Raw genomic sequence first — 25,400 nt, 5'->3', positions numbered from 1 at the left:
CCGTGTTCATCCGCGTTAACGGCTGCAACCACTTAACGCGGTTTCGCGTCTATTCCGCCCTTGCGTCAACACCAACGTCCTTGTCCAAACTCAGTCAACCGCGCCTCGTATATGGCTCGACCAATAAGCGCCAATAGACGTTTCACCGTCGTTCCGTGCTCGCGATATTCTCGCGCTTCTGCTGCACCTCGAACCTTCGCCCTGGCAACCAGTGTAGCTTTGCTGATCGCTAGACCAACCATGGGCGCGTTGCTCCAAGGCAACTGGACCAGGCCAAGTGCAAAATATGCAGACAGTGCATTCCGGATGGGTCCGCCCGTGCTTCTCCCCATTCCCCGCCCTCGGAAAGATGTTTCGTTGCATATTCGAAACATTTTCCCTTTTTTCCCTCTTTTCCTCCTCTCTTTCCGAATTTGTTTTATATATGATACTACATCTATATCGATGGCAAAGGAGTATCTGGCATACTCTTGATATATTTATGAATTTAATGACTGTCATGACATTTAAACACTGAGGATTTACGATCGACTATATTTACTCTGGTTTGATACCTGCAGGTCCAAGTGGTAGGTGCTTTTGCGCCTGATCCCTCGCCAGGAACCGCATGCAACTGACGTGTTCAAAGGTGAATTACAACCAACGGTAATTGCATTAATTTTTTACCCTCAAGCAGAGAGCCTGCCAGTGAAAGCAAAGGAAGGAAAGAATTAAGGAAAAATGCTACCAAGTGCATCTTTTATTCGTTTCTGGTCTACAGACTTGACAAGAGATGCATTCTTATCCCAGGTGTCAAAGGAGGATCTCGCCAACCTGCGGCTGGTCTGCCATGATTTCAGCGTCCATGTTGAACCGATACTATTCTCTGAGCTCGATGTCTCCTTGCGAAGTAGCACATTTACCCGACCAGCTCGCATGGCTGCCCTGGAGCGCATTGGAAGACATGTTAAATCTTTGAAACTGACTATCTCACATTCACCATCAACTTTCCTGCCGCCACTCCTAGATCCTAATACTGGAGAAGAGCAAACTTTCGTCTACACGCCACAAGTCTACCCTTCATCGCCATTTTCATCACGACTGAGTGGACCGAAGTATGGGACATGGGAAATGACTGATCTACTGACGAAGCAGTACCCTCCACTCTTCCATGCAGCCACGAACATCGGCTCTTTTATACGTGCATTCAAAGCACTGGGTGGCCTCACCAAGCTTACTCTGTCCTGCCCGAACCAGTCTGCCCCCCATCGCTACCGTCGTAGTGTGGTAGACTATGCACTGATCTCTATACGCTGCGCAGTGGAGCACAGCCCACTGCCATGCCTGACATCTTTAACTCTTCTTCCCGTACATCCGGGGGCTTTGCTCTACTTGCGACCAACCGCTATAGGAATTGGTACATCTCCTGCCTCATGCAAACGCTGGAGACGGATAACCGATCTTCATATCGAGATGGATGCCTTTCCGTACAGTGGAGGTGAACCAACGGACCATCTGAAATTTCTAGATTCATACCTCCAGTGCTTCCCGCTGCTGAAGAGGCTCAAGTTCCGCTGGCTTGGCGCAAGGGGTCCATCTCCACTGTCTCTGTCGACAGAGCCATGTCTGACGACAAACAAGCAGAATCAATTCTCATCTGCACGACCAAAACAAGTCAAGCCACTTATCTTCCCATCCCTGCATAGGCTAGAGATCGAGAACGTCCACGTTGATGCATCCCAGGTGTCATCCTTTATTCGCAACCACCGTAATGCCCTGCGCGAGATCAACTTTGAAGCCACAACGCTACGCTCAGGGACATGGGATGATGCCCTGGCACCGCTGGCCCCGTCACCAAAGAAGGCAAAGCCCTCACCATCACCACCACCACCCCAGGGCCAGAAGAGCGCGGTAACCAAGGAAGTCGAAGTGATGGATGTCCCTCTTGTCTTGAGTGCAGCTGGTATGGAAATCAAACAGCTACAACGACTTGTCCTCGAAGAAGCCGGACGACGCAAGAAAGGCCGTCGAAACAAGGCTGGCAGCAGCATCCGCCTGTGGGGAAGAGGCAAGGCCATATCGACTGTTGGATCGGGATCGACAGTCTCGGTTGGCTCAGGAACTGGAGCTGGTTCCAAGATCGGGTATGGCCAAGTTCAGCTGCAGAAGGCCACGGACCGAACAAGAGAGCTGTTGGGGTGTGGACCAGAGCATATGAGACGGTTACTGAGGGCTTCAGTCCTGCGTGTCAGGGCTTTCTAGCCCCTTCTCCTGTCTTTTATTCTTTTCATTCTTCTTCCTTCTCTGCCACGCTTCTTTTTTATTTTACTTTTATGTTTATAACGGCCATACTTTACGACCATTTCTTATGTTTCTACTTGAGGTACCTTGTGGCTTCTGGTGTGGTGGGAGTTGCAGCATCCCGAGAGCGTCTGGGGAACCTCGGCTGTTTTTCTTGGGGGCGGAAAAGGGAAAAAAAGGGGAAATCTGGAGTAACTATTAACGACGACGACGAGGGCTGACTATCTTTATATTCTTGAGCATGTATGTTAAATCTATTTATCTATATCTAGTTATTTAGTTATTATTACATCTTTATGCTTCTTTCTAGCTTCTATATATATATTGGTTCATTGTTGCCAGCCACCAGGAGCTAACCAACGAGTAGACATGAGCTAGCTAGGTATTGAGTAGCTGACCACAGCGATCAACATGCAGAATCTCTCGTCTCATGTGTGTATTTTCCCTCGGCGAGAAGACACGAACATGCGACATGGGAGAGACACCAAAATAAGCAGAGGAAGATCGACTTTCACGACTTTCACATGCACGCGATCTCCTCGGGCCTTTTGCTGTTACGGGGAAAACGACGGCGGCCCCATAACTATAAGATGCTTCCTCCGCCTTCTCTTCTCTCCTCGCCTCCTTTCGACACCTCCCACAGCTCCAGCTCTCGACCGTACAGACACAGGACTCTTCTATCCCAAGCAGCATCTACCAGCTACCGCCATCATGTCTGTCAAGATCGGTGAGTTTACTATGCCTGGACGGGCCGCCCGGCTGAAACTTCATCATACATACTGACGAAGAAACCACCAGACTCTTTCCCTTCTTCCGCTGCCTTTGACCTGATCAACGACACGCTCAAGGCCAATCCCAAGGAGCGCGAGGCCGCTATCAAGGCCGCCCAGGGCATCTTCGCCTTCACCCTCACCAACGAGGCTGGCGCCACCGAGAGCTGGTACCTCGACTTCAAGAAGGACGGTGTCGCCTGCAAGGGCGCTGCTCCAGAGGGTGGCAAGGCCGATGGTGAGCTGAAAACATTCGCATTCGCACAGGAATCGGAATCCCTCAAGTGCTAACAAACCTGCAGTCACCCTCGTCCTGTCCGAGAAGGACTTCGCCGGCCTCGTCGCTGGCACCGCCAACGCCCAGCGTCTCTTCATGGGCGGCAAGCTCAAGATCCGCGGCAACGCCATGAAGGCCATGAAGATCGAGCCTATCCTCAGCAAGGCCAAGGCCAACACTGGCGTCAAGGCCAAGCTGTAAATACTATGCCTGTTGCTTTCCGACCTGCTTTCTTTCTTTTTCATATTTCACGACGAACGATAAAAATGGGCGATATAGCCTGAGGACTGAGGAGGATGACACACCCCAGGCAATCTCAGCAATTCTACTCTGGAGCGGAGGACCCATGCTGGAGAAGGAGGATCTGTTCTATAGACGACGGAATGTGATGTGCTGGTGGATATTATAGGCTGTGTATATCCTCCTGAGCCGGGAGTTCTTCCTCTGTATATTATCATCAATATAATATCCATCTTAGACTTGTTTCTCCTGTCTCTGCCGCCAGAGACATGTATATCCAGTGTTTCTATCTCTGATGCCTACCACGCTATATAACACACTCCAAACCTCCTCCATCCTGACCTCACTGTCGCTAGCCTATTAAAAAGAGGAGAAAAAAAAAAAAAAAAAGAAAAAAAGAAAAAATGCTGTCCACTGGATGACTAAGCTTTTTTCCTCTCTGGGTCACGGCGTTTGCGACTGGTAGAAAAGAGAAAACTGCACGAAAACTGCACTCGCTCTCGTCCGCGTCGCCGTCGATGCGCCGACTTCTCTCTCGTCCTGTCGCGGTTTGACCAGCTCGAGACATCGAGGAAACACCTGCTCACGCCCGGGATATCGTCGATTCTCCTTGTCCTGCCGTTCTCGTTGCGCATCCTCGCTCGCGTTGATTGAAAAAAGTGAAATAAAAGTCGTTGGCTGGGAGACATCCTGCGCCTGAAGAGGTTGGGATAAATACACGAGACACACCATACCCCTTCGCGGCGGCGGCGGTTCATGACGCTGCTGTGTTAGAAAGGTCCGCCGGTGAGAGAACTTGCTAGAGAGTCTGGCCAGCTAGCTTGCTTGGTCGCTATCGGGTCAAGGGGGACCGGATAGAGAATTTGAGCCAGAAATGTCTTCCAACGATGCGCCCAAGCGGGCGACAGCGGCTCAGATAGCCAACAGAAAGTAAGTAGAGTGTATCCTATGTGCTTTTCATAGTGTCTTTCTTTCTCTTCTATGACGTTTCTCTGCTTCTGCGGTGGCTGGGTGAGGACTGCTGCTATTGATAATACCAACAACACACACTCGGCTTCAATAATACCACCAGCACCCAACACACAATGAAGACGGAGAGACAACAAAGCTTTGTATTGTCTGTTCCCCTCTCTTTGTATACGCTGTCCTATCCAGCCCCCTCGATGAAGTCTCGGCCTGTCCTCGTCCTGTGTCCTCGTCCTGTGTTGCAGGCTGGGTCTATATATTTTACCTGCTGCCTGCGCCGATATCAAACTCCTTGTCCTTGTCATCTGCCAAAGAACTGCTCTTTCACCAGCTGTCTCAAAGCTCAAGCTCAAGTCCAAGCTCAAGTTCAACATCACCCCGTTTTCCATCTTCGTTCACAAGTCGTCTTAATATCTTCGTTATTTTTCGAACCAGCAAGTTGACGTCACCTTAGAATCAAGGCTGCCCGAGAACGAAGAACTCGAGTCGGTTCCCCCAGTCTTCCACAGCCAGCCGCGAATCCTTTCAGTTCTGTGGGTACGGATACAACTTCTTCATCTGCTTTCACAGCTCCGTCAAACGGATTCACTTTCGGACAGTCCCAGGGCTTCTCACGGCCTGCTACAGCCACGGGAACCTCAAACAACATACCGTCTGCGTCCTCTAGCTTTGATAACAATCAAAGCAACACTCCCGGAACTTTTAAGCTCTTCGGTAGCCAGACTACTTCCGCACCTCCTTCATTCGATTTCTCATCAAACAACGCTCAGCAAGTAAGCAATCCGTTCAGCAACATGAGCTCCAACCAGAACACCGGTTTCCAGGGTTTCAAAGGAAGCATGTTCAATATCCCCGGAGCTTCTCAGCCTGAGAACAAGAAACCTGAAAACCAGCAAAACGGAACTAGTGGTTTCTTTGGACAGCCTCCTGCGCAGACCAGTGCTCCTCTCTTTGGTGCTACGCCAACCACGTCTGCGCCTCTTTTCAACTCATCTGCTGGCCCGAACATGTTCGGACAGAGCAACAACAACAACCCTCCTACCAATATCTTTGGCTCTGCTACAATGCCCAGTCCTACCAAGTCTACTGGTGGCGGCGAGGCAATGCAAATGTCTCCAGATGGTCCAAAGTCTACAGCTGGTCAAGCCATGTTTAATGTCTCTGCTCCAGCCCCTCCTATCTTCAAACCTGCCTTCTCAAGCCCTTCCACTGGGTCTGGATCTATCTTCAATCTGGGAGGAACCCCCGCAACCACATCTGCTGCAACTCCAGCATTCTCCTTCAACCCAACTGCTAGTGCCCCTGCCCCGCCCGCATCTTCTGGTAGTTCCACATTGTTTGGTGCTTCTAAGCCCGAGGAATCAAAGGCTGCTCCCGCTGTCAGCTCTGGTAATTTCATGTTCGGTGCTTCTGCTTCTACTCCCACCTCCACTCCTTTGTTTGGACAGCAGAAGCCAACTGAGGCTCCCCAGGCCACCACTACCGCTGCTGCTCCAGCCACCACTGCCTCTACCACCCAACCACCCAGCATTTTTGGGGCAAACCCTTCTTTCTCTACTGCTCCTTCAGGTGGCTCGCTGTTCAGTCATCTAGCTCAGCCGAATAATTCAGCGGCTTCTGCTTCTGCCGCAAATGGAACCTCCTCTATTTTCAGCAACCTGGGTCAGCCAAAGCCTGATGCTACTCCCTCCCCTACGAAGGAAACCAGTTCTCTCTTTGGCAACCTAGCTCAGCCAAAGACAGATGCAGCGCCTGCTCCCGCAAAAGAAACCGGTTCAATCTTCGGTCACCTTGCTCAACCAAAGGCCGAAACCGTCACCTCCCCAGCAAAGGAATCCCCTCCTTTGTTTTCCGCTCCCAGCACCTCCAAACCTCTGTTTGGTGCAGCATCAACGACTACAGCTCAGCCTACCACCCAGCCTGCCTTCTCCTTCTTCGGGCAGACTACCAAGCCAGCTGAGAGTCCAAAGCTTGCTACGGCTACCACTGGAGGACAGACTCCTTCTATCTTCGCCACCCCTTCCTCAAACTCTATCTTTCAAGCTCAGCAACAGCCTACTGCAACTCAGACTGAAAACAAAACCCCTACCCAGTCTGCTCCAATGTTCGCTGCCTCTACCAACATCCCCCCGGTTACTCAGCCAAAGCCAATGTTCACCAATTCTGTGAATGCTGGCACCTCAGGTGCTTCTAAACCGTTATCACCAACCTTTGGAGCTGCTCCTGTTCCTGCTCCAGCTGCTCCAGCTGAAGCTCCTGCTCCACCAAAGCCAAGATATGTAGACGCTTCCACTGAGACTGTCTTTGAAGCTTCAGTTACCATGGTGAACTTCCGTCCTACAGAAGCTGAATACCCGCCAAATGCTACGCCAGAAGTTCGTGAGCAATTCCTTCGTCTCTGGCGTCTCTCTGCTCTCAATGCCAGCTTCCAAGAAGAGATTGCCTCTGTGAACTGTTGGAGTCAAGACCTTGATCCTATCATCGGTCGTTATGTCATGCTTCGCAAGTTGATTGGCCACCCTCACCCCATTGTGACCCAATATATCCCAGCTACCCCGGGTAGTAAGCTTCCATGCAAGCCACTACCACCTTTCTCCGATTACGATGCGGAGTATGAGAGAGAGCGTGCCCAGGCAGCTGCTAAAACTTCTGTATCGAATGCTGATGCAGCTCCTTCTGGGCCGCCTGGTGTGTCACATAAACGAAAAGCATCTGACGCAGGAGAAGAGGAGTGTACTTCATCCGACAAGGCCGGCAAGCGGACCAAGTTCGGTGCAAACAAAGAAAATGATAGCGGCGATAAAACTGACGAGGCTGGCGAAGCAACTCCGTCCAAGACACTCTCCCTCTTTGCCAACTCCTTTGTTGCTCAAAAATCTCGTGTTTCGGCTGCAGATGGTGATGATGAAGCTGATGCTGAAGCTGATGCCGATGGTGCTAGCTCCGAGGAAAGCGAAGAATCCGATGAAGAGGAGGAGTCGACTGACGCTGAAAAGCAGGAAGAAAAGACCACTACTCCTTCTGTTTCTCCTCCCTCAACTTCAAATGGCGGTGGTCGCAGCCTTTTCGACAGAGTTCAGCGAGACGAGAACGGTCAGCCTATCCGCCAGGTGCAGGCTGATGAGCTTCACGAGGAAGCTAAATCTTTAGCCAACGAGGCTAACGAGCTTGCTTCTTCTGTCATGGGAGGTTCGAGAACTGGTTCTCCTTTCAATGCTGGATCGTTAACCCCTCTCACCGGTTCAACAAATGACCTGGATAGTACTCGTTCTCCATCTCCCATTGATCCGCCAAAGGCTAAGACATCTACACCATCCATATTCGCCAATCTTGCTCCTAGCGGGTCATCTAATATCTTCGGTGCCAGCAATTCTTTCACATCTACATCCTCCGCTGGCGGGTCCAAGCCAACTACAACCTCCAACATTTTCGGCGCACCGCCATCATCCGCCTCGGGTTCTGCAGCTGGCGGCTCTGCTCCAGCAACCAGCATCTTCGCTGCTCCATCTCCTACTTCTACTCCGCCACCATCTAATATCTTTGGCGCACCTCCATCTACCTCTGCGCCGGCACCGACTAGCATCTTTGCAACCCCCTCGTCCGCCCCAACTCCGACCAGCAACAGCTCTCTCGCACCACCGACAACCAACATATTCGGCCACCTGAAACCTGGCAATTCCTCCGCTCAGCCAGGCTTGTCTCCATTCCCACTGTCCGCCGCTACATCTGTCGACCCCAGCCCAGCCCAGTCTGATACAGACGCCACCAACGATCCAAGTGATGAGGTGGAGAAGCATGCACAGGTTGACTTTACTCGCAGCGGACCTGGTGAAGAGGATGAGGATGCAGTCTTCGAATGCCGCTCTCGTGCCTATCAGCACATCAACGGTCAATGGGAGGTCAAGGGCCTCGGGGTTCTCCGCATCCTCAAACACCGCACAAACAAGAAATCTCGAATTCTTCTTCGTGCCGACCCTAGTGGTTCTGTTGTCCTCAACACCAATTTGATGCCTGAAATTGACTACAAGCAGAATGGGACTGGTGTCCAGTTTATTGTTGCTTCCGAGTCAGGCTTCCAGCACTGGTTGCTTCGTGTGAAGACTGCTGAAGGCGCCTGCGAGCTGAGAAATTCTATGGAAGAGCATAAGAAGAGAGATTAAACCAATCTATCCAGCTTGATTTTTCCCTGGAGTCTCTGGTTATGCTAACGTGGTTTATGTGGTTCCGTTTGCTACTGATGCCCTACTTTCACCCTGCCTCTGTATTTTTGAATGTACTATCTGACCTGAACGACATTGATCGAACTTGTTACCCCCTGTTTGCTTGTTCATTTCTTCCGTCCCACGTTTGATCCATATTTGCTATTGCAGTCCTATTTGACGCAAGGAATACATATGATGTGATGGGTTCTGCTCCTTATCCGTGCATGTGCCCCCGTCCCGTTTATTCATTTTCTTCAATCATGATGTTGGGCCTTTTCAGAAAAGTTTCCTCGCCCCTTTAACTCTGAATGTTAGTCCCCTGATCTTCCCTTTTCCTTCAAATTCATCCCATACACTTTATCCCCCTTCAGTTTCACCAATCAGTTTACTCCTCTGACCCCTGGTCTCGATTTACAAGCATAGCGTTTACCCTTTTACTTCCCAAATCCCACATCCACATGCCGGCCTACCTCCACTTTAATAAAGAACCAAATCTAGTTCTTCTGCATGATACTGGGAGCCATCATAGATAGACATCGGAGATTTCTTTGCCCCTTACCACCATTGTACTTTGGGTTAATAGTTAAAAAGGTACACATGCTGCCTTCCAGCGTGTGCCTAAATAACCAATAAATGTCAATCATATGAATCCCTACACCCAAACGTATGTGACGTACTCTCTAGGAAACTAAAGATGTTTACGGTGACAACATCTAGCGTAAAGATAGATGGACCTGTACTTATTTTCGAATGTTTATGGATTTGAAAATTTAAATAGCAGGAATTACGGGGAGAACGCCAACCTGCCAGCCCAGTAAGTACATGAAGTGATCCATCCCTTCGACGCTTGACGTCACAATGCTTCATATTTCATGAGTGATATGGAAAGAAGACCTTCAACAGCATATTCGGCCGTATTATTTTTGAATTTATTTTTTGGCATCTTCGAACAAGAACCCTCAGTCTTGGAATACTAAGTAGTCATTTAAGCATCCTCAATGACAGTGGTCTGGAGACCCTTGGGGTCCTTGACGTTGACAGCCTGGACGTAAGAGTAGAGCTTCTCCTTGGCACCCTCCTCGTCATTACGCTTACGGCTAATGCGGACACGGAGTCTGAATGGAACACCCTTGATACCAGATTCCCAGACCTTCTTGTTCAATTGGGGGTCGAGGCGGACGTCCTTGGTGCCCTATTTGGACAGGAAAGTGGGTTAGCCAGTGCTTGACTTTTATATGTAAGAATAAAAGATAGACTTACCATAGCCTGTTCGGCGAAAGCACGGATCTCCTTGACAGCTCGTGGAGCTCTCTTCTTGAAAGATACGCCATGAACCTATACCCACAACAAGAAAATACAAATCAGTCTTCCGTCCAAAATGCCCGTATTTAATGTTCAGCGACAAGGACAGCATTTGCTTCCGGGGCCATAGCGGTGGACTTCATAAAACTAATTCTCATTTTCTTTTCGAATTCTCCCTCTCGCTCTTGAAGTGACGTCGTGATAACAACCGCGCCAACTGCAATCATAGCTCAAGGCAGTGTGTATGAAATTCCAACAACGTTGTGCAGCCTGACGAGGGATACCACAACATTGTGTCAACCTTGCGACTGTAATCGTAGGCCTTGAACAAGCAAGGCCCGCGACTCCAGTGTATGATGTCCCTCGTCATCACCCGACTGAAGCAGATGTCGCCTTTTCCGCAGACGCTCTTGAACTTGGGGGGCAATACGCGTATGCAATCGGATTGCTAACGGTATAATTGATTTGGTTCAACGTACTCTCTTGTGGAGGTGGATGGTGTACTCTCGGGTGACAACATCAGAGATGGCCGAGCGGCCCTTCTTTCCGGCTTGTGCGCTCGACATTATGATTCTATGGCGCAAGAAGCTGTTAGTTGTACTCGTATATATATATGCAGCCGGCATGGTTCAACATACTGTGAGTTGCAGAGACAGCTGTGAAATCTCTGTGTCGAAGGGGATGTTGCTGAAGTCGAAATCGAACAAAAAAGTTCGATCGCCCTTTTTCCATTTTACAAAAGTTGGTGTGTTTCGCTTATTATGTAATATTTCCTACACTCACCTGATTAAAGGTAGCTGGATGCCAAGCTTCTGGTCCGCACCAGCTACTTACATAATCCAGGGGTTTAGGAGTGCAAGAAAAGCAAGCTCTCGACGGTTTTGATTGAAAATAGGCATCCTTGAAGAATAACTATGGAGGAAAAGGTATCGCTGAATCATTTGTATAGAGCCCTCTCCGTTTTACTCCTCGAATCTGATTTTCCCTTTGCTTACATCAGGATATACATCGAATCGCCTTTGCTCATATATGGGGATTCCTTTCCGGATTTCTTCGATAGTTTGCGGCTCCAGGTCAGCATATACAATCTCCTCCTTCTCGGCGGCCTCTGCTATGACCTCCGCTTTGGGATTGACAACTAAGCTGTGACCCCAAGCATGGTATGTGGCATCAAGGTCTCTGGCAGGGCTGCAGAGACCGACATATGCCTCATTATCCATGGCACGAGCACGACCCAGTAACGACCAATGCAACGGGCCTGTGGTCAAGTTGAATGCACCTGGGTAAACCAACAGAAAGCAGCCGTTCCGAGCGGCAATCATAGCAGTTTCCGGGAAACGAATATCATAGCAAATGGCCAGTCCTATTTTACCGTAGTCCGGTAAATCGACAATAGTGACTTTATTGCCCGCAGAAAGAACTTCGCTCTCCTTGAATCTTATCTTCCCGGGTATATCAATATCAAAGAGATGAGTCTTCCGGTGAGAAGCAATCAAACAACCCGTCGGCGAGAATACAAGGGAGGTATTATAGTATTTCTTGCTGTCTGGGGCGAACTCCGGGATACTCCCACCGACGAGGTATGCTTTGGCCTCTTTGGCGATAGAGGATAATGCATGGAAAGATGGGGATTGTTCTTGGGATGGCGGAGACGGAAGAAGGGTTTCTGCGTATTTGGAGAAGTATTGCGTGCCATAGGGTGAATTAAAGCACTCCGGCAAGACTACCAGCGAAGCCCCAGCCCGCGCAGCCTCTAATACCTTTGATCGCGCATGTGCAAGGTTAACGGCCTTGTCAGCTCCTAAGAAATACAGGTAGTCAGCCCAGATTCAGACTCTCGTTGAATTTTTGGAACGCGCTTCAGCTCCGAAGACTTACCCGAAGCCAGCTGCACCAGTGCAATCTTCAATGGCTTTTTAAGAAGTGACGCCATGATATTATTGCAGTGTGAAATACTCTCGATTGCGTTTACTTGCAGAAATGTCGATTCATCACCTTTGCTTCAGGCTTCAGCTTCTCCCCGATGATGGTTGTTTGTTCGGCATTCTGACCGCGGGGTCTGATTACTAAGCCATTTAACTTTTGCCGACGACAACAACAAAAGTCGCAGCGAATTTGATTCTTGACGACGACCAGCGAAACAGCTAGACTGATTATTGATCAATACTAACGGACAAGATATCTTACTTGGGGTTGAAAATATACTATACTCACCCAAGCACCCCACGGAATGGGATTGTTTTTACCTGTCCTTCCGCTTCAGACGGAAAGTTCATGTTGAGCCTTCAGCCTTGCAGCATCGACTCGAAACCAAGACTGACATAAGTATATCAAGATCGGTGCTGTGGGCACGATTAGGCTTGAGGCTTGGATAAGGGCTGCAGGGCTTGCCGCTATGACGCCAAAAAAAAACCCCCCACCGAGATGAGCTGGTGCGCAGTATTCGGTGTTTGAGATTAATGAGCGCTCGGCCTGGACGCAAACCGTTCGACTTGTTTTTTGTGCAGGCATATATACACCGTAAAACTCGGTGAGATAGCTCTGTTCATGTCTGCAGAATGATGCTTTTCCGTGGGCTGGGTGTTATAATGTGGTCAGCCCACAGAGAATCCAGTTTGGACTAAAACCCGCCTGGCCATCGAATCAACATCAGCTATGAAAAGCACGATGGTTTAATATCAATGCGTGGTGCAGGATTACATTCGTTTTCAGTACCGGCTTTATGGGATTGTAGGGCTGCTGTGCCCTTTCGTGCGTATGCTAATAATACGATACGAACTCATCCTTATTCGTGAGGCGACCTACCTACCCCAAGGGACCACCAGGTTCCTCGGTCAACCGTGTTAACCTGCGGGTATACTGCCTTCATCACTCCTTAATGAATACCATCCCCTAGGATGAGGAATGTCTATGAGCATGAGTCAGGCCTGGATTTTCGATCTTTCACTCAGCTTTTATGCTGATGGAACTAGAGAAATATTGACCCTTATTTTGTATGGTATGGCCTGTTTACTGTATCGAATCCATCAACCGGCCATAATGTCTTATGTTGCCCCCCCTCCCCGATTTGATTTAATTGAAATTGGGTGGCCACGCGAGTCAACGATGAAGCAACACAGTCCAAGCTGTATTCGGCCCAGCTTAAATTTTCATCCCTGTGGGATGAATGTTTTTTCTTTTTCTTTCTCACTCACCCTTTCTTTCTTTCCTTTTTTTTCGTTTTTTGCATTCCTCAATTCTTCAAATAAAGCTCTTCATACATAGTTCAACCTCCATGCACAGGACCTTTCAGCTTAATCCTGGAAATTTGTTTGGGCTGAGAAAGTGGACAGTAAGGTCTGCACTTACATCTTTTTTGCTCACTTTTTTCTTTTTTGCCTCCCATTCTCACTCCCATTCGAGGACTGCAAGGTTAATGACCCTGCTTTCATGATATCTGGCAGGGATGTGAATCCCCCGGGTTAAAGCTCTTGCCTCCTATTAGTTAATGGCAGGCTTAAACTAGTAGTCTGCCTTGATACAAGGGCTATCAGAACCGTACGGATCCATCCTGTATCTGGGTGTTGCTGATATCAATCCTTTTAGGGGATCCGGACAAGGATTCGCCCTGAGAACCGGCATATGGCTCTGAACATCCTCGCTGCTCAGCGCCTTCAATCGTGGTCGAATTTTCTAGAGCCACGCTCTTGGACCCTGAGGATTCACTTTGTCTCCATTCCTTGTTCTTTTCTTTTCTTTTTTCTTCTTTTTGCTTTCATTTCTCCCTTGGAACAAGGATATTTGTGATTACAATACAGCCCACCAAGTACCTACGCATTAGTTATCACGTTATGGATCGCCCATGGTACCAGACAGCGGCACAATTTACACGCTAACCAATATCAAGCGCGAACACTCGTTCCTACCAGAAATACCCTTCACCCTGTGAGCTCCTTACGGAGATAATGCTCTCGAATACACCTATTGTTGGCAATTATCCCCATTTCGCTGATAACCCTGAGTCACGAGCTCTCTATCATACGTCCAGGTATTTCGTAATAGGTCTGAGCAGCGTAATAGGTCTGAGCAGAACTTGTGCACACTGAGTACACTTCCCTTGGATAATAGTTAGCAGCTATGAGATCTGGGCCCCTGATTGATGATCATAATACTGTACCCCAGCGGCTCCTGAGTAACTGTTTGAAGACTACGGTACTCGGATCTCCCCATAATTCACTTTTCTTGCCATGCAAGTATACCAAGCCCACGAAGCCGTTATCAGACCAGTTCGTCCCTTGTGTCTGCTCCCCTAGTTTTTCTGCCTTGTACTATTAGCCCAATTACCGACCGCGGGATCTGTTCTATGTACCTCATCTTCTCCACGGCCTTTCCCCTATTTTTGACTTCACAGTTCACAGACAGACACCCTAACTACAGATGCTCCCTACGTTCTCGTTTAAATGCGGAAAATAACAGACGTCGCTTACTGCGCATCGTAAAATATTCCACTACGTTGAGCATTTTCACACCCATATCTCCAGATTCTGACGGAGTATCTCGGGAAAGGCAATACAACCGACACTTGGAGCCCCTAGGTGGCGTTCCTGTGAAAAGGATCGTATGATTGTCTAATTTTGTATGGGTGATAGCCTAGATACAATGCATATGATGCAACTTTAAACCTGCTAGCAATATCTCAAATGCAATGGTTAACTTGAATGTATTTTGGTAAAGGAAAGAAATCTAGATGGAAATTAGAAAACAAGATGCCGACACCTTAAAACGCTAAATAAGACAGAGTAAAGGGAGGACCACAATGAAATAAGGATGCATGGTGAACGCCAGTAAAACCGAATGTGCCTCCCGCTGGGCTGTGATCTATTTGTGTAGGATGAAATGCCGTAATCGTCGTCAAAATTACCCAGCTTAACCAAGATAGCCGAGATCTAAGGGCATGAAACCGTTCTCGCCTTCTATGCAAGTTAGATCTGGCATGCCATTGAAATCTCCATGGCCATTGGTGTCCAGGGGGCTTCCAAAGAGAAGAGGCCCAGACCCGAAGTCAGGATCGTTTTCCGAAGACATAAACAGCTGTTGAGAGAAGTTCATTGGTTCCCCAAGGAACTTTTTGTGGCCATCATTTGGCGTCATGTCAAGGCCCATCAAACCCATCCCTCCTCCATTGCGGAACATGGAGCCGTTATTCAAGGATGGAGATCCACTGCTGCGTGGGATATGCTCCGGTTTGGAGGACATGACTGGCTCTGAAAGCTCAAACATGTTAGCTTTCCCCTGACTTTCAAAGGAGGGCGGACTAACAGTCCGCCGTATCTTTCTGGGTGGCTGTAGTGGTGACATACCAGCTGGAGTGAAAGGCGATGTCATTCCACTGTGGTCTAAGGTTGCAAGCGAGGAGCCAGACGTGTGCATATGCAGTGTATCAAACCCATCTTGGCTGGATACTGGGGAGGTATCTGACCCGAGGAACATGTCGAGAGGTAGTTGGTTGGGAATTGCTGACAGGTAAGATGTGTCATCCGGAATGGGAGATCCTGGCTGTGACAGGCCCCCTGATACGCTTGTATTGCTGCTCTGAGAGAGGTTCTGGATTCTTGAGCGGAATTGCGCAATAGGAGAGGGATCACTATGCACAAGGGGCGGTGTAGACTCGTTGATAGAAGAGAAGACAACCTTTGCAAACTTTAGCCGCTTCTTGATGGTTCGCATGGTTGCTGATGCTCTAGATAATTCTCCTCGGCTGATATCGTGCAATTGCTGTGCAAGGTAAAACAGTTGCCTGTTTTTGGCCATTATTGCCTGGTACTCATCACGGCCACAGTTTGTACGGCTATGTATATATGCAAGTGCTCGGCTGCAGGCGTCGAGGCCAAGAGCAAAGATATCGGAGACGTTTTTCGTTTTGAGCCCAGGGCCAGGGAGAAGGCTGGTGGTTTGTGGAGAGATAACGGAGTGTGAAATAGCAACCAAGGCATTGGCCGATTGACAGAACTCGTTAATGCGCTCTGGCGTCATGATAATGACGCTGTCTGAGGTTTGTCGCTGGGGAAATAGCATGTGAACGATCATAGTATGGTATGCAATAAGCACAACCGCTTGTGTGGAGCCCGGGGCAACTTCAAGTTCAACTTGTCGGATGGCCTCGAGGAGGATGTGTCGGATTTTACCGCAGAGGGTAGGAAGCTCTAGTTGAAAACTAAGCAGACGGCGGAGTTGATGGATGTGCCTTGCTTGCCATTCGACTGTCTCCAGGGTATCTTTAATGTCTGGGCTTGGACAAAGGGCATATATATGAGCTGCTGTGCTTGCTACCTGGCTCAGAGGCCACAGCTCTTGTAAGGCCCTTGATTGTGCTCTTAACGTTGAGACATTGTCTGACGCCAAGTCCAGGCTAATTGTCATGGAGGTGGATTCGTCAACAAATGGGAATTGTGAAGGGGTTTGTTCCGGTAGGAGAAGGTTGTATGGCTGGTCAATTTGCATCAAGGACCAGACTGTAGTTGACCAGCACACCCAGTATATGTTCCGGATTAGTTCACCATCCACATATCGAACATCTATGCCGTTCAATTTTGTTCCGTTAGAAGAGACACCTTGGTTCAGACCTCTGTGTAGCTCCGAAACGATGCGGCAGGCATACGCCGTTAGACATGAGCCTCGTCGAGCGTTTCCCATGCATATCTCTCTCCAGGCCATGAGAATCAAGGCTTGAGAGGAAGCAATATCTCGGTTCAATACGCTTCGATTTTGGATTTGATAAGTTGCAAACTCGAAGAGGAGTTGTCCCTCGGTGTCGTAATTTTGGCCATTTTCATGAACGAGGCAGGCATCAGAGAGGATGGTTGCCAGGAGAGCCTCGTCGTAGGTGCTGTTTTTCAGGGAGCTGAGCAAAAGTGTTTTCGAAATCAAGGAGGACAGGGGATGGACAGAAAACCACAAGTCAATGAGTTGGAGAATACGGTGCGAAGAATAGGACTTCAGCGGGTTCTTCCTTGGGACGGTGTTGTCGAACATCTCCTGGGTTGTATCTCGAGCGAGGCTTGTGATGCAGTAACGTCGAGGGAAGTTGTCTTCCACTTCGCAGTTCAAGTCTCCGAAACGAAGGGATATCATTTCGACGATTTCTCGGGTCATGGAACTCATTAACCCGTCGTAGCTTATTCTCTGTGGCGCTTCGTGAGACGCAGAATTGCTTCCAGTCTGCTTTAGACGCTCATGGCCAGCTGCAATAGCACCCTGAAAGATCGTCGCTCGCATACCTACTTTGCTAATGAAGCATTCGTGGAACATTGCTTTTAAGTCATCGCCCATTAGGGGTCCCTGGAGGCTGGGATCCCATTGTCCAGTAGATTTCCCGTCCTGGGAGCCAGCTCCTTTGCCAGCATGGTCACGGTCAGAGCCCAGCTTTGAGTCCCTTGACTCGACATGCTTACGCTTTGGCCGGCCTTTTGCTGCCTCGAGGTCATAGACGCAGTCTATGTTTCGCTCCTGGCAAGCTTCACAGATACTCTGCCCCGAGCATCTGATCTTTCGGCTTCGGCAAAAGTGGCAACTCTTTCTCAGCACAGGCGTTCCTTCAGCAGCATAGAATGTCAGCTAACCTTTGTAAATGTTGACGCATGACTGTAGGAAAAGGTACTGACTGTGTGATGATGAACTCATTATGAATTATCTCAATAACCAAGTGTAAATGTTGTGCTGAGCAGCGAGGAGTCTCTGTCCTTCCAGAGGAGAGGGTAACCAGCAGCGATTATATATTAGGATTATGGTTATTAAGTGCCCTCTCTAGAGGTGTTCGATCCCAGATGCCAGTCAATGGCTAACTCCAGGTGTTGTTGATGTCAGGGTTGAGGCAAAGGAGTCGAAGGTGTATTGAGAATGATAGGAGGGGGGAAGAGGCACGATGCAGGATGAATAGTTATATATGATTATGATGATGACCTTCTGAGGAGACTTCAGTTATGCAGGACGGATAGGGTAAATATATAGGTTGATTGATGTGTATCTCGAAGATGCTGAATCCCTTGCTGCAGTGATCCTTTCTCGACTGTGATGAGAGGATCGGCAAGGGGCTTTTCTCCCACCTGGTAAACCTTTATACCAGCATCTCGTCCGCTTCTCCTCCACCCCCGGTCCGATGCTGCATCCACCCCAGCTTTGCCCACGCGATGTAAGGTTGTTTGGGTTTGAAAAAAACGAGGGCGATGACAAAAAAATAAAATAAAATAACATAAAAAAAAGAAGAAAGAAAATCCTTAACTGTATTTTCTGTGACAAACCTAAATGAGAAAAAGGGGAAAAAGCAAGGAAGAGCAGGAGGATGAGGCAAAAGCAGCCAATTATCCGTACAACAGAGCAGACAGGGCCCGGACAATCCCTGCAGACAGCCAACTATCAGTGCGGCTGGACGCATACGATGGGAGAGCGGAAAAAGAGAAAAGGGAGCACCAGCAACAAAAATAAAAATGGAGAAAAGCTTTGTCGTAACAGAAGCCAGACTGATTCATTTCCAGAAAAGAGGAAATCTATAGCGACGCTAGAGCATGGAACAACCAGTTAACTGACTAGCTAGTTAAATCTCTACCACCCTAGCGTTGCTCCTATTTGAGATTAGGTATGCCCTAGCAGCATAGTTAGTTTCGTGCAAGGAATTCTTTCAGAACAACCACGGGTTCTGCATGCCTTCGAGCGGGCAACTAACACTAATCACTTGCTCGATGGTCACCAGGCAGCACGCCCGCAAGGCTGGTGGTGCTGTTACAGCTTCTGTAGATCAGGGGCCAAGAAGTCTCCATTCTCTAGGGGCTGAGTAGTAGGTAGTTAGTTAAGTCCCAGCGCTCTCTTTTCATTTACCTCATACAGGGTTACCTGTGTTTACTGCTCTGCTACCGCAAGGAATGAACCGAACCCGGCAGCTCAGCTCTTAGGGCTCGCAGCCATCAGCTGGCTGTCTAATCCTCCGATAAGATGCACCCCTTTTTGTCCTCTCTTTCCTTATTCTATTCCGTGCCTTTACGCTTTTGGCAGTAGAAGAGGAGGATGAGCAGGGAGGAAGGGGGGAATAAAAAAGAAATAAATTCAAGAAAAAGATGCCTAGAATGCACTCAAGCACTCAAGTATCCCACCCAACTGCCATGTGCGAAGCCGTGTAACTCCGTACACACGCTTCATACAGTACCATACTTTACCCATTCCATCGGTGTGGTTGTGGTCAGCTTTCATTCAATACCAAGAATTTTCGCTTATGAGCCCTATCTATTCTTGTCTTGATGTTACTCAGAGCGAGAGTCAAGCACAGCCAGCCAGCCTCACCAGCCGCTGCTTCGAGTTTTTTGCTGTATAGGGCGAAAACTTTAATATCGTACCTAATCACCAGCGGGTCGAAGCGAGAAAGGGAGGGAAAAAAAAAAAAAAAAAAAAATATTAGAGCGTGTTTTTGCTGCCACGTTTTCTTCTAGTTAGCGTGAAAGAAAAGCGCATCCTCTTTTGCCAATGCGTACGGCATCTAAGTGGAGCGTTTGCCAAATCGGAGTGGTCAATATGACAAAAGCGCAGCATCGGTGACGCAGGGAGGCCATCCTTCCCGTGCATGGATTTACCAGCTCCCTGTTCCCATGTTTTATAGACTTCGGCTCCGAGAATTTAGCAATACCACGAGGAAGACGAAAGCGGAATTCTGCAATGATTAGTGAGCGTCCGTCGAATGCAGGGAGACTTGTGCTCGTGCATCGAACGTCAAGGATAACATCTCACGACTGTAGATGTGCCTTGATACGTAAACAGTATTATATGGGAGTAACGCCACATCGCACCTTTTCTTCCCAGTTAGTAGTTGGATGCTCTTAATCTACAGGTACTCACTACGTCTCATATGCAGTGCCGCGAAGGGCATGATAGCTGGATTTACATGACCACCAACTGAGTACCACGTGATGATGGATATTTCGCTCGTGCACTGTATATGGCCAAAACGGGAGGCACGTCAACTCAACCCACAGATGATCTGAAACTGGGGATAGGAGTTCCGGAATATTCACCAGCTTTTATATGATCTTCACGGGGAATTTCAATAGAACGTTTGATATATATTAAACCCACGTGCTCGAAGGTTTCCGTTGATGGTTTCGAGATATGTGCCCCAACTATTTCGATGATAGTTTCAAGCCTGGAATCGAACTCCCATTGTGTAACCGATCCACGGATCGATCGCCAGCGAACTGGCCAAACTAAGAAAATATATCTCGGCCGGATATCAAGCCTGACTTTTCCTGTATGGTTCGCACCCTGGCCGCGCGACTCTCTTAGCGCTGAAGGAGGGAGGAAGTGGCTCACTGCTCGACGCGAAGGAGTTCCAATGACAGTAGCTAAGTTAAACTCTTCAATATATTTAAAGTTACGGCTAAATCCACCTTTCCGATTTCGGTCATAGCGTACACGTTTCATTGGTCCAGCGCTTGAGCCCGCTCGGAGCTCGGCCCGCCGCGTGGTAAATGCCAAGATATAGTGGGTCTTCAACCACGCGAGGAAACTTTAATTTGTACTCTGGAAGCCTACAACTTCGTTCACTCGTTTAAAGGAAGTAATACTTTAATTATGTCGTCACGATAGTAGTTCGATTTTTGTACTCGGCACTCGATTTCCCGCTTCTGTTTCATGCTTGGGTGGGCCTCATATTCAGGATCGGTAGTACCAGTTGTGAGTTAATCTGATGTCAGATCAAGGCCGGATTGCCTAAGCTTGCATTCATGAGTAAGTACCCCATACCGTACCAGCATTTGAGAACTAAACCTATAATACTGTAAAGGCGAGTTACTTTTTTAGGCACACAGATATTGCTCGCTCCTGAAACTAGATAGATCAAGGTAAGCAAGTATATCTTGTGATGAAGGACGGCTCCATCAGGCTCAGCAATACTGACCCAGATGGTGAAGTATACGAGCCGTAAGATATACCGGATATAGAGGATCTCACTACACAGATGGCCTTCGTTAAACGGTCAATTTTGAAAACTATTACTGCATCATCATCTCTTTCCTTCAAGGCGTAAGCAAGACATAAGCCGTCTTATTTCGGTATCTGACGCAGTTCGATGTACCTGGCGTCTTATAAGTGATTATATGTAGTCATACGAGTATGGGTAGCGGATACGAACGTCATAATTCTTACTGGAATCTTAGTAGTTGCTCTATCGAGAGCGGGGAATGAGCACAGATGTGATATCGAACGAAATTAATATGGCAGTTGCGTACCTCCTAACGCAACATGTAATCCCGGAACCCTGTGTAGTGGTCAGATAGATAAAGTGTTTACCCATGATGAGTTGGCCCTAAAAAGAGCATTGGGACGTAGGAAAATGCTATAAGGGGAAATGAAATTGTCGATTAAGACAACATTTAGGCTATCACGGAGTATTTATAGCCCAGAGAACCCACCAGTATGGAAATTAAGTAAAATATTCAATATATCTGAAGCAACTATAAGTTTAACTGCAATTGAAAGTTGAATAATTCCACTGGTGTACATATTTTCGTGGAAGTTATATGTAGATACGTCCTTTATCCATAGGACACAATCCGATGTAGTAATTTAATTTATATCAAACTCATGATCATCCTGAAAACCAACCAAGTGGCGTTTTGCTACCTGCAATATACGTAATTTGAAGGTATGTCAATGTACCTTCAGCAAGATTCAATATTGTAAGTTGCTTGTAGTTTCGAATTTGGATGGCATAATAACACTTTGTCTTATTACCCTAGTCGACAAGCTCCATAGGGAAAGAAATGCACAAGCAAAATTAAGTACCAATGGGGGAAAGGAAATAATCAAATGTTGTGGCTCATGTTGAATTATTATCCAACAATTCAAACCCTGTAGCCTGGTACCTGCACGGAAGATTTAGACATGGTTATGAAAATAATAATATCTGAAGAACCAAGGTATTAGGTTTTGAGCCTTGCCTGGCACATAGAGTACTCAAATATAATCTATCTTTATATTTTATTTATCGTGCCTGTCTGTCGGTTTCATAGACAGTATATCGGCATATCCCATTCTGAGATTCAGGACTGTGATATACGTACGTAGAGTCCCAATATTGAACTGAAGGGTACAATAACCTTGACGCCTTGAGTACACGCATTGGGAATTGTTCTAAAAAATTTTTTATTGGCTTTTAATAACATGCGCCAGGCCAAGTAACGAGTCTTTTATTTGTGATCCGGAACGGTTTTGAAGTCATTTACACAAATATATTATAATTGCACTTGAAGAAGAATTTTCATCAACTCTCGACACAGTCTAATTGATATTTGGTAATATCGCACTAACATAATTGAAACATACGGTGTTGATTGTTGTCTGCTTTCAAGAACAAAATAACCCTGTGTCTGCCATTGAATAACTAGTTAAATAAAAATAAAGCAAAGGTCTATAGCAAACATTATCAAGAGTAAGATGTGATGTTTCAAGGTGTCAAATGCTATAAAATGTAGAATAAATGAAAGAAAAAGAGAAAAAAACTGGAAATTTGAGTAAAGTGAGAGTATCCGTGTTCGCCATCATTACATATAAGTAACAGCAAACCAAGGTGGTCCTCGCCTGGCATGGAAATGCATCGAGTTATTGGGCGGAAGTTGCCTGACCAGCAGGAAGATCCAACAGCGGGTACTTGATAACTGGCTGGTAGTTGAAAAGCCAAGTGAAATACCATACCCATATACTGGTGGGAACATATTTATAAAGAATCTTTCTCACCAAGGGTCCAAGCCCATACGGAAGTCGGGCTGTATGAACCTTTGCAAAGTTATCCGAGAACTGGACAAGGTCGCTTGCTCTCTTTTGGCGGACCTCGGAATATCTGTCGAAGGCAGTGGGGTCATTGAGACGAAAATGCTCGTACAGAGCGTTACCGAGCTCAACGGCGTCCTCGATGGCTTGACATCCACCCTAACAGACTTAGTGTTAGTTCCATTGTGGATGTGGGTGGGGAGAGAAGGGTAGGTTTGGGGAAATTAAGCTTAATTTACCTGGCCGAAAAATGATGTCATGGAATGGGCCGCTGCCAAAAGCATTAGTCATCATCTTAATTCTAAAATAGCAGATAAAAGGGGAGACGAACCATCTCCAACAAGCACGATTCTCCCCTTCACCATGTGTGGGACGTCAAGCTCCATGAACACGTTGCTGGCAATAACACGCTCAGAAGCATCGATGACTGTGTTGAGCATTAGTAAGTGGCGCTCTCCCTCTTATGTACAGCAAAGAGTAATAAACACTTACTCGACTTCATTTTAGATTCCTCACCAAATGGATGGAACCGTTCACCGTAGACCTCGTTGATTGTGTCCTTTGTGGCTCCCTTCCACACGGATCGATCAGGCTGCTCGCCTGGCTTCAGCTTCGCTGCCTACACTGGACGTTAGCTTGCTGTAACTAGCGCTTTTCACTAGTGACAATCAACGAACCGCAACACCGATAAACCACTGTCTGTTATCCTTGCATGGCCAGGTAGTAAGAATGGCGTCGTCATACAACATCCAGTGGCCAACACCCTCATCCTTGGTAGTTAAGTGTGTCAAGGGCTTTGTGTAGCCGGACATATGGACTCTGCCAGTGAAGCGGATGTTGTTTGTTGCCTTCATCCCGCTCTTCTCGGCCAGCTAATTGATTTCAGACGCCATCATTAGTTCTCTGATAATTAGCCTCTTTATGTGCCTGGGTAATAACTTACTACTCGACGAGTATAGCTGCGAATCCCGTCAGCACCAACAATGATGTCGGTGTGAACTTCTCGGCCATCCTCAGCTCTGACAATAGCATAAGGAGCGTCTTCCTCATCGACAATATCATTCACGTTGAAGCCCAATCGAACGACATCATTACCTCCTGCTGCCTCCAGCAACAGGTGGTGAAACTGGTGTCTCTCAATTTTATGGACATAATATCCAAATGCCTCATTGGTCATTCCAAATTTCTGGGAACCCCAGAACTCATCGTTCTTATAAATGTGGACTTCACGCATCGCCTGTGAATGCTTAGCCAGCTTCTCAAAGATGCCGAGCTGATCTAAAGCCCGCAAACAGTTGGGGGCAAGTGATATTCCAGCTCCTTGGGGAGTAATCTGTGCATATCGCTCCAGTACGACGTATGATATATCGAGCCGGCGAAGGACAGCAGCCATGGTGAGACCGCCAATGCCACCTCCACATATGGCAACACGGACACGCTCCGGGGTGTGTGGTTTGGCTTCGGTCATTTTTTCCCGCGATTGAAGTAACAACTATTTAGGTATCTCTGGTACTGCACTGGACCTCTTTAGGGTAAGAATTTGTATCGACGAGCGTAAATTTCTCGATTCCTATCTGCCTCTTGATGGAGGTTGGGAAATAAGCAAAAGAGTAGGGAGAGGTAAAGGAGATGGGCGATGACAAAACTGGAGGTGACCGATAAGTTATAGGAAGGCCGTCAAGCTCTAATAGTCCCCAATCATGCCACTCAAAGGATAATGTTCCGTTGCAAAAGTCAACTCATAAACCAAGTTCAAGCTTGTTCCTCATTGTTGTGTGCTCAAGAAGGCTGAAACACATCGAGTATCTCCATGTTTAGGCGCATATTCGGGATAACCCCGTTATCCACCGGAAGGGCAAGTTCATCATGGTATGCATGTTTTCGGAGCCTAATGACAGTCTACCGTGGGTATTTACTACGGATAGTTCTTTCTGTTGAAGATGATATTCTTTTTACAAAATGATATTTGCTGGCTGTTGGGTGTTAGGCATTCCTTCTCGCCAATAACCTAGGAAAGTAAGTATGACTACTCAGCAGCTATGATGAGTAACTCATCATTCGAGCGTAGGATCTTCGCAACCTGAAAACCAACCCCTGCCATCCCTCTGTCACCCAGGATAGGCATGGGAAGGCAAGGGAAAAGAAAACTAGCTTCATCCAGGGAAAACGTGGCGTGAGGGAACATGGAACATCCTGATCGCTAAGGTATACCTTTTCTCTTCCCGTATGGACACGAACTAGTCCTGGCTTCCAACGTGGATATGGAGCTGGGTACATTCGGCGCATTCTTGCGCTGATCTAGACCGAAAGTCCCTACGTATTCAGCTGCAGGGCTGAGATGCTCGCTTCTATGGGATGGTTTGGTCGGAAAATATATCCCCGTCTTTTGGTCTCTTATTTCAGAAGTCGCCTTCCTACGCAACCAACTAGCCAGCTTGATACTGCTGCACGAGTGGCGTGTGCCGGTTTAGCTCTTGGATTTGCTGAACTGATGAGAAGACCTAAAGACGGGAATTGAAATCAGCTCTTTAATGTCTTAACTCCGTTCCGGAGGCTGTCGGGTTGGCTAGATACGAG

General features: G+C 47.7%; 7 protein-coding genes across 7 annotated transcripts; 3 read left to right on the top strand and 4 right to left on the bottom strand.

Moving 5' to 3' along the window:
* Positions 1-720: 720 nt before the first annotated feature.
* ARB_07544 (uncharacterized protein) lies at positions 721-2,241 on the top strand (the record flags this gene model as incomplete). The annotated part of the gene is made up of 1 exon (XM_003014193.1): positions 721-2,241. One exon carries the CDS (start codon positions 721-723, stop codon positions 2,239-2,241), a length of 1,521 nt encoding a protein of 506 aa, XP_003014239.1.
* Positions 2,242-2,691: 450 nt separating this feature from the next.
* Positions 2,692-3,528, top strand: ARB_07543 (uncharacterized protein; the record flags this gene model as incomplete). Its single annotated transcript, XM_003014192.1, has 3 exons — positions 2,692-3,007; positions 3,079-3,288; positions 3,353-3,528. 3 exons carry the CDS (start codon positions 2,692-2,694, stop codon positions 3,526-3,528), a joined length of 702 nt encoding a protein of 233 aa, XP_003014238.1.
* A 1,124-nt stretch (positions 3,529-4,652) lies between these two features.
* ARB_07542 (RanBP1 domain protein) lies at positions 4,653-8,693 on the top strand (the record flags this gene model as incomplete). The annotated part of the gene is made up of 3 exons (XM_003014191.1): positions 4,653-4,684; positions 4,779-4,913; positions 4,988-8,693. 3 exons carry the CDS (start codon positions 4,653-4,655, stop codon positions 8,691-8,693), a joined length of 3,873 nt encoding a protein of 1,290 aa, XP_003014237.1.
* Positions 8,694-9,720: 1,027 nt separating this feature from the next.
* Positions 9,721-10,264, bottom strand: ARB_07541 (uncharacterized protein; the record flags this gene model as incomplete). Its single annotated transcript, XM_003014190.1, has 3 exons — positions 9,721-9,927; positions 9,996-10,070; positions 10,145-10,264. The coding sequence occupies 3 exons, from the start codon at positions 10,262-10,264 to the stop codon at positions 9,721-9,723; spliced, it is 402 nt and encodes a 133-aa protein (XP_003014236.1).
* Positions 10,265-10,999: 735 nt separating this feature from the next.
* Positions 11,000-11,970, bottom strand: ARB_07540 (hydrolase, carbon-nitrogen family, putative; the record flags this gene model as incomplete). The annotated part of the gene is made up of 2 exons (XM_003014189.1): positions 11,000-11,838; positions 11,916-11,970. The coding sequence occupies 2 exons, from the start codon at positions 11,968-11,970 to the stop codon at positions 11,000-11,002; spliced, it is 894 nt and encodes a 297-aa protein (XP_003014235.1).
* A 2,972-nt stretch (positions 11,971-14,942) lies between these two features.
* Positions 14,943-17,696, bottom strand: ARB_07539 (uncharacterized protein; the record flags this gene model as incomplete). Its single annotated transcript, XM_003014188.1, has 2 exons — positions 14,943-17,509; positions 17,636-17,696. The coding sequence occupies 2 exons, from the start codon at positions 17,694-17,696 to the stop codon at positions 14,943-14,945; spliced, it is 2,628 nt and encodes an 875-aa protein (XP_003014234.1).
* A 4,959-nt stretch (positions 17,697-22,655) lies between these two features.
* ARB_07538 (FAD binding monooxygenase, putative) lies at positions 22,656-24,291 on the bottom strand (the record flags this gene model as incomplete). The annotated part of the gene is made up of 5 exons (XM_003014187.1): positions 22,656-22,969; positions 23,155-23,250; positions 23,316-23,442; positions 23,501-23,695; positions 23,767-24,291. 5 exons carry the CDS (start codon positions 24,289-24,291, stop codon positions 22,656-22,658), a joined length of 1,257 nt encoding a protein of 418 aa, XP_003014233.1.
* Between the last annotated feature and the right edge of the window lie 1,109 nt (positions 24,292-25,400).

This window comes from Trichophyton benhamiae, assembly GCF_000151125.1.
Source record: "Trichophyton benhamiae CBS 112371 chromosome Unknown Abenha-F-W-01a06.fp72, whole genome shotgun sequence".
In the NCBI taxonomy this organism is placed as follows: Eukaryota; Fungi; Ascomycota; class Eurotiomycetes; order Onygenales; family Arthrodermataceae; genus Trichophyton; species Trichophyton benhamiae.
Note: the sequence above shows the minus strand (reverse complement) of the source record. Positions and strands in the feature narration are given on the sequence as shown.